Here is an 8,822-nt window from a genome sequence, read left to right as displayed (position 1 = left end):
ACAGCTAAGATGCTGAACAACAGCTGAGACCATGGTTTCTCAGCACCATGTGCTAACTTACTGAGCTAACTGGCCTTGAGAAAAATCATCACCATCATTTACATGAAATACACGAAAATTATAACTATATACTCACGTTCGTATTTTGTTCTCCCTAAACAAATGCTAAGCTTTCTCTCATGGCAAATCGCAGAAGTTCATAAATAAAATTCATAGTAGAAAACGTGGCCAAACTTACACTTATTGGTAATCTGGGCAAGCCGTGCCTTCTCAGAGGAGAACGTCTCATCTAAGTCAAACAGCTCCAGTGGAGGAGGTGGCAATTCCCTGAAAGAGGGAGGAAAAACCTAAAAGGAAATAAGGTCTCTCATGAAAGAGTGCATCCAGAGTCGTAAGTGACGGTGATGAGACGAAGGGGAAATGAGAGGCCATCGCAACCCTTCCCTGGGGTGAACCCCCCTAACACCTATCACCTCCTCCTGCCCTAACCCATGAGATCATATCAAGGAAGACACCCAGCCCATGGTAACCAAGCAGAACCAGCTCTAACCACACCACTAAGCTGACCAAGCTGGCATACCCGTGCCCATGAACTCGTGCAAGGACAAAGCCTGGGGCATGTTAGACTTATCTGTGGTGAACATTTGATTGTACAGCTTATTTCTCATTTAATCATGAGCTCTTTAGGAACAGAAATTGGGAAGGCAGATGTAGATTAGTGTAGAATGCAATGAACTTGGAGCCAGAACACACAGGTATGAACCAGTGGTGTGCTGATGTATGTTTAACTACCAGTTCTCAAAACAATAAAAACAAAAGGCCTGATCTGCAGCATTTGTCGTTTTCTGTGATGTAAATCCTTCCACCAGTTTCAAGCTACCAAGATGAAGCCAACTGGCTCATAATATTCCAGAAAGTGGTAGGATAATTCTGAAGACGAGTTAATGCTGGACTGGAATATTGAAAACACCTATATACACATGACAATCCCCTGGGCTGTTAGAACTGTGCTCTAAATCCGAGTGCCTCTTGCCTGGAGAGCTGCAGCACCAGGTTTTTCCTCCTCTTTACCCAGGAATTCTCATATATGCTTTCCAATCCCACAAGCTGGGAAATGTTTCATAGCCAGGAAAGTCCACACCCCTGATTTCTCAGCTGGGAAGGACACCAAATGGAAGTCCCTGTGGAATGCAAATAGGCTTGGTCTCTGTGCACATTTAGAACCAAGAAACGTGCCTCCATGACAAGTGGCACAAATGGCACTGGAAGGATTCAAAGGAGGAGCACAGCTGGCGAGGGAAGGACAAACAGTGGGGTTCTGCAGCGGGATCCCCCAAGCACACCCACTCACCGCTGGCTGAAGGGCTGGCAGCGGCGTCTCAAACTGAGGTTGGATGAGCTGCAGAGGTTCATGCTTCACATTTAGCTGTTCATGAGCTCTGTGTTAATAAGAAAAGCAGGGAGCGAGATGAGACACTGCAGAGAACACATAACTGGTCACACTGGGCTCTTCTCCATCATACAGGTGGTTCAGCACTTTTGAAGAAAACCCCCAAAATGTGTTGTTATATGTAATGACCCTTCCATGAACCTTCTCTACAGTATCATACAGAATGACTTTATCGAGAACTGAAAGGGAAAGTGCTTTCAAGTTTCATGTCAGGCTGCTCCTAAGTAGACTTTATTTTTACCCAGTGAACACTGTGACTCTTTGAACTCACTGTTTCCTTATCTGTTTTCACCATCAAAAGCCAGGAGTCCAACCTGAAGTCTACTTCTGGCAGCTGAGCAGACAGACTCTGTACTGTATACACTTCTGTATGCTTACTCAATCAACAAATATTTACTGAGGATGTACTATGTACCAAGAAGTTTTATTCCCCAGCAGTACAGCAGCAGTGGAAAAAGGGACCAAGATAGGCCCTCGTGGGACTTACATTCCAGGGGAGGAGAGACACACAATAAGCAGAATCCAGGATGCCCGGCGTTAGTGAGCATTATGAAGGAAAACAAATCAGGAGCAGGCGTAGAGACAAGGAAGGGGCAGGGAGGACGGCTTCTCGGAGAAGCTGGGAGTGAAAGGCGAGCAAAGTCTGGCAGATACCTTCAAAAGTGTCCCAGGCAGAGCCCAGAGCTAGGCATTCTCACAGGACAGCGGAGGGGGAGCCGTGGGAATGCGTGTACAGGGTCAAGTGCTGATCCTACCCCTGGGTTATTGCTTGATTGTGCCTTTCCCTGTGCCTGCATCTTCTCACGCACTTATCTTTTTGTATTGTATGTAATTGTGGAAGCTGGAAGCTGGTTGAGCTCTTCTGGGAATGGCAAATTAAACTACACTCACCCAACTGAAACTGTATATGCATTTGTGGCCTGTCGGAATTAAGATAAATAAGCAAATGCCCATGGGTGTGGACAAAGTTCACGTCTGCTTCTATGTAAGAGTGATTGGAGAGGTCTGTGCCTGCAGAAAGGCTGATCTCAGGGCCGTTACCTTCTCCACTATCCCAGGTGCCTGGGGAGACTCCTTCCTAACAATGAGCAGAAGATCCTCATGGAGGGAAGAGAAATGACTTTTACTGAGCACCTACTACATGCCACGAATTGTGCCTGTCTCTGTGCGAGGCACTTACATTTATTTCATTGAATCCTCAAAACAACCCTGGAAGGTGGGTATAATCTCGTATGCAGGAGGAAACAGGTGTAGAAATGACATAGCTTTCCAAGGTCACATGGTTTAGAAATGACAAAGGCAAAATTAGAACTGAGACTGGCCAATCCCTGCCACCCAGAAGCCCCATGACTCCATCTACCTAGAAAGCAGAATGTTATCAGGGGCAGTTCTAAGCTAAAGGTCCCACCACTGAACACACATAAAAAGAATCCTGTGGCCGGGTCCTGGCCTCGGCCATCCCAGCTGTTATTTTCTGCTTTCTGTCCCCAAATGGAGCTGACTGTGTTGAAGCCCTGTGTTAGTTAATAATCATATAAATTCCATTAAGTCTTCCCTTTGTCCATTCAGTTCACCACCTGCCCATATCTTCCTCCTCCTAGTAGCCAACATGTAATTGATGGGGGTAGAGAAGGGTGGAGAAGCTAACCTTACCACCAAGCAAAGCCAAATTCAGAAAGCTGATCTGTACGGGGAAAGGAAAGAGGGAAATGCCAATGCTGAATACAAGTCTGTGAAATGGGGCTGAGCTATGCATGATCAGAACACTGTGGCCCGACCGCTGACACTGCATTTTCACCACCCCATGTCTCAGTCCCCAGCCCACCGGACCATGAGCTTGAGGGCAGGAACTCCACGCCGCTTGTCTCGACCTCACAGCCCATGGGCATTGGTAAACACTGACGCACAGATGAAGTTACTTCAGAGCAACACGTTATCGATGACAGAAATATTTAAAGACCAACTGAATGTTACTCAGAAAAGAGAAACTGCATTCAAAAACCATTACTAGCAAATAAAAATGACCTCAGAGCAACATATAGAAACTGCAAGCCAGGAACTACTGCCCTTTGGTATAGTATGAAGACAAGTATGATTAAGACAGCCATCCGAGCCTCTGAAGCTTCCACTGCTGGACCCTGTTGACACTGAAATAGTAGACAGTGCCAATCAAGTCCTCATTCAACATTGCACAGCAGTCATGGTGGCCTGGTCTAAACCACATCGGAGAGAAGCAGGCTGCAACAGCAGGAGCTGGTTGACTGTAACTGGCCAGTGGAGCAGCCTGATGTGTCTTCATTATTCTGAGGACAGCCCTGCCTGCAGAGGAGCCTGTGGCCCATCTCTGGACCTCCCCACTTCCATGGTATTTCCTCCTCGCGGGGCTGCCAGGGACGCTGCTGTCCACAGGCGCCGTCCTGCCCCTCTAGCTGCCTTTCCCCAGCTTGTCACAGGCCCTCCTCTTCTGCCTCTCAAGCACCGGGAGCTGTGAGGTCTTGACTTGAGCCCAATTCTCGCTCTCATGCTGCTGTTCCTGGGTGTCTCCAGTTTGTCGCAGTTGCCCCAACCGCCTTATCTAGACCCCTTCGTGTCTACACTAGTATTTCCACCTGCACACCTTCACAGGGAACCCTCTTGGCCATGAGCTTGGGAGTGCCTGGAACTGAACTCATTTCTCTGTCCTTGTCCTGCATTCTTCCTGCCAGTTGCCCAGATCCCCCAAGGGAGAACAGTCTCTGCCACGTCCATCACAGCCACCCATGGCCCAGGTCTTGTGATTCTTTCTCCCCAAACATCTCTCGAAGTCACAGCCACACACACTGACTAGCTCCACCTTTCCACCTCTCTGCTCTGCTGTAACAGCCTCTTAACTGGTTTCTTCCCCTCTACTTTTCCTTTACCCCAATGAATTGTACAAACTGCTAAAAGAACTTGTTTTTGGTTGGTTTTGGAAAGCAGATTCAGTCACGTCCTTCCTCTAGAGGTCCTTACTGGTACCCCATTCACAAATCCGACCCTCGCCCTGAGCCTCAGGCTCTTTGTCTTGACTTCTTATTTCTGTGATGCTCAGGCACGTCTCCTCAACTGCTGGCACTAGGGAATGTGGAACAGTATGTGGCAGGTGACTTCAGAGGACGGATTTTTAAACTACCAAGTTGACCTTGTTAGAAGTCAAGGCTAAGCACAGTCCAAAGGGCTTAGGAATAATGTTTCTTGCCTGGACACACCTGCACGTGTGAATGTCTGGGGCAGTGCTCACATAAGCTACACTGCTGCCCAATGCTCTCTCCCACCCATCACCCCCACCATGTCCTGACATCCTTCTGACCCCTTAAAGCACAGTACCCAGGATAGTGCCAAGCAGACGCAAGGCCACCAAAAAATGTTTGCTGAAATAATCAATGCCTGGCTAAAAGGACCCCTCTTTCATAAAGCCTTCCGTGCTCACCCCAGTCAGAATCAAATTCTCTTTCATCATTATGCCCGTGGCCTAGAGTTCTATATTTCACATTTAGCATTACTATAAGAACCTTGTATCATGGCTTCCGTCTGTCTCCTCCATAAAACCATACAATTTAGGTATAGTGCTTTGCATGGTAGGAGCTCTGTAAGTATTTGTTGAACTTGAACATAAGTATAAGGGGTAGGAAGTTAGACAATTGTCTGTAGCTGCTCCTTCAGCCTTTGGCTAATTCAGATGTAGATTCTGTGCCAGGCCAAAAATGCTCAAAAATGTTAGTCGCTGCCCCTGTATTAGGGAATGAACGACAACAACAAGCAGGCGATAAAACAGGGTAGAGCCCTGGCTTGAATCCCTGCTGCCACCCTGGGAAGACACCTGACTCTCTTTAAGCCTTAGTTTCCTCAGCTGGAAATGAGGTAATTCAGAGGACTACTGAGAGTATTATTAACTGAAGTGACGACGTGGAGAGCTTATAAGGAGACTAACTACCTTGGTTTATGGAGGGGATGCCTGGGACGAAGAGCTCTCTGTGCTAAAACTAGGCAAGTCCAGGCAAACCGGAACAAATTGGTCACCCTAAAAAGCCTCATACAGGCCTGGCATACAGGAAGGGCTAACAACAGCTGACAGTTTCCTGGGCGTCAACACCTCCAGCCCAATATCCCAGCTCTCTGTCGGCCCCGTCAGACCTGAGAACATGTTTTGCGTTACCGCACTGGCCGTGACCCTAACTCCAGTCCCCAGGCTCCTTTTCAAACCAAACCCTCAGAACGCAGTCCAGTGCAGCTCAGCGCCACAGGTACTGACTTGATGACCTTGGGGAGGGAGGTGGTATCCAGCTGGTATATGGATAGATCGAAGAGGGTAGTAAAGTCCCGTGGGTTCTCATCACCCTCCTGGAGACACACTCGAAGCCGCTCGGACAGGGTGGCCATGTCGGGTAGCATCATGTAGTCGGAAATCTGAAAGCAACAAGAGGGTTCCTTTCAGCAGGGCAGGAACAAGAATTTAATCTGTCAAGCCTCCAATGTCTCAGGTCTAAATGTGCAATATTTATACTCTCTTGCCAAGAGATTTCGCTATTCATGATCCCTGACAACTAAATCTTAAATAAGCCCCTTTATATAGAAAGAGGAACAGGAGTTACTTGGCTGAACCCCAATGCAGGCTAAATCCAACTCCATTTACACGTGCCGGTATTCACAGGCTGAACACAGCCGGAGAAACACACCACCGCGCTGACTGGGTGCTCTTAATTTCACTGATCTTGAGTGCTCAGCAAGCAATCAACTGTATTCCCCTAATCCAGGGGTCGGCAAACTGCGGCTCGCAAGCCACATGTGGCTCTCAGGTACGTACGTACATGTGGCTCTGAAGTAAAATTGAAAATGAAAATAAAACTCATAGTTTCATTTATAAAATTTTTAAAGGATATTATTCACATAATGGTGATTTCATTTGTTTTACGGCTCTCGAATGATTTTTTAATTGTCGTGAGGGACAGGATTGGCTCTTCCATCTCAAAGGTTGCCGACCCCTGCCCTAGTCCATCCACTTACCCACTCTCCTAGGCAATACTTTCCTTTTGTCACTCTGACCATGGAAAACGATTTTTCCTTTCTTAATTTTAGCTGATGGCTTGATTTTCTACGTCAGTGAGAAAATAGAAGCCATCACAAAACAAAGTCCCAATAGCTCCCGCTCCCACATCTACCCACCTACGAGGACGTGGGCCATACACTCTGCAGTCTCTCCTGTTCCATGTATGAACCTCTGTGACTCCAGCACAGACAAGCCCTACACTTGGACCCTAGATCCCAGCCTTCTCACCAGCCACGGACATGCCTTCCGCACTGCTGAGCCCTTAATGATGACACGTGCTGTGTGTTGGTAACAGTAAAAGACCAAGAAGACCTACATGTCCCATCAGTGGGAGACTGGCTAAATATACTACAGTACAAACAGTGGAAAACGCAGGCTTAAAAACTAGAACAAAACACATCTAAAGCTCTCTATGCATAAATATGGAAACATCTCCAGGGAACATTGGTAATTTTAAAAACGTTCTGGACAGTGTATACATACACTGTATATAGTAGTAGCATTTGTTTAAAACAAGGGGTAGTAGAGGGTACACATATGTATTTGTTTATATATGTACAAGATATCTCTGGGGGTAACCGGTTAGCACAGTTGGTTAGAGTGTGGTGCTGATAACACCAAGGTTGCTGGTTCGATCCCCACATGGGCCACTGTGAGCTGAGCCCTCCCTAAGAGTCAAGTATGCCACTGTAGCATGAAAGCAACGTGCAACTAATGACATGACTGTTCCCCAATAAAAAATTTTTAAAAAAAGATATCTCTGGAAGAACATATGAGAAACTGCTAAGATTGCTATCACTGGGGAGGGGGTCGAAGTGGCTGGGGAAAGAGAGAAGGCATGCTCTTCACTGGACATGCTTCTAAATTCCAAACTATGTGAATGCATTACCTATTCAAACAATGCATTTAAATGTAAATAAATGCATGCTGGCAACAAGAACTTTATCCTAATTGCCCTTTGAACTGCATTTAGCCTTGACCTCTAACAAGGTCAACTCAGTAGTTTAAAAGGCAGTTGTCTGAAGTCACCTGCACCATACTGTTCCACATTCCCTGGTGCCAGCACTTGAGGAGGCATGCCTGAGCATCACAGAAATAAGAAGTCAGACAAACAGGCTCGCTTTTTTCCATATCCCGGGGACTAAAACCCCCCTCAATCCTCAAACTCTTTCATAGACCAGAAACAAGGGAGGATAAACAAGTAACTGCTCTTCCCTGTAATATTGAGCTGTTTCAGAGGCTTCTGCCCTCTAATGGGACAGTGGGTTGAGAGTGGTAACAAGGGCTCAGGCTGTGGCACAACACCCAGAACACAGCACGGATGTTGGGAGTCGGCTGCGCCTCAGTGTTTGACATGGCCAAGTGCACTGCTATTGTGACAAATTCTGAAGCTCTGACTGAGAAACAGATACTGCTTTACATCTTGAAAAATTTTTAAATTCCCTTGTGGATGCCCCCAGTAGGATGAAGATCTGACACCCCTTCTTATATTGGTTGTTTACTTTATCTTAACTGAATAAATGAGTTTTAGACATATTGCGATAATTCTGTTTTGAGGTTAGTTTCTTAGTGATAGACAAGCTATACACCTTATAATTCTTAAGATCCTGTTTAGCCAGTAGTGTTTGAAATAATTGCTAAGTAGCAAACATCCTTTAAGTGCCAAGGCAGGAACTCAGCTCTGGCCATTATTGGTAGAAATTGAAACATAGTTAGGATAAGTTAGTCATTAGTATAGAACAGATCCGGATGTACCCTGTAACAGAAACATTGTGAGGAAGTAAAACTCTGAGAAAAACAAACTCCTAAGGAAAATAGACCCTGGGAAGGAAGGAACATTGAAACTATGTAGAAAACGATTTCCTAATGGGTAAAGGTTTAAATTTGGAAAAACAACTCTGGGAAAAACAGCTCAATGATGTAAATAGTCAACTGCCCAGTATAAAAGGGACATGCTGTAAAAATAAAGTGAGACACTTCTTGAAAGCTCTCTTGTGTCTCCACGTGTCTTTTTCCTGGCGGACTCTGCCTCCACCTGAGGGAACCCCTGGACCTCGGAGAGCTGGTTGGAGATCGGTGTGCGGAGATCAGCAATGGGCCCGGCAATCTCCAGGGCCAGGGCTGATTCATATCTCTGCACAGAGGCCTGCTACAAACTCCTCGTTCAGACAACCATCAAGACCTTCGGTGTCCACACAGAAACATACGAGTACGCCCCACACCACTCGTTTTCACGACTTCCTAGCAGATGTTGAGGTTAAAACTTGTTATGTAAATCCTTTTGAATACTGAGCTACAATTTTCTTT

General features: G+C 46.3%; 1 protein-coding gene across 2 annotated transcripts in view; it reads right to left on the bottom strand.

Annotated features, from left to right (window-relative positions):
* Nucleotides 1-56: 56 nt before the first annotated feature.
* IFT52 (intraflagellar transport 52) overlaps nt 57-8,822 on the bottom strand; it is a 49,394-nt gene continuing 40,628 nt past the window's right edge. For both annotated transcript variants that reach the window (XM_019637033.1, XM_019637032.1), the window contains exons 11-13: nt 5,721-5,875; nt 1,352-1,439; nt 57-347 (exon numbers count right to left, since the gene is read on the bottom strand). In XM_019637033.1, the coding sequence (XP_019492578.1) occupies nt 198-347; nt 1,352-1,439; nt 5,721-5,875 (393 nt within the window). In that variant the 3' untranslated portion in view covers nt 57-197. The remainder of the gene's footprint in view (nt 348-1,351; nt 1,440-5,720; nt 5,876-8,822) is intronic.

The sequence above is a fragment of the Hipposideros armiger genome, unplaced genomic scaffold (assembly GCF_001890085.2).
Source record: "Hipposideros armiger isolate ML-2016 unplaced genomic scaffold, ASM189008v1 scaffold_31, whole genome shotgun sequence".
Lineage (NCBI taxonomy): Eukaryota > Metazoa > Chordata > Mammalia > Chiroptera > Hipposideridae > Hipposideros > Hipposideros armiger.
This window is presented reverse-complemented; position numbering and strand designations above follow the sequence as displayed.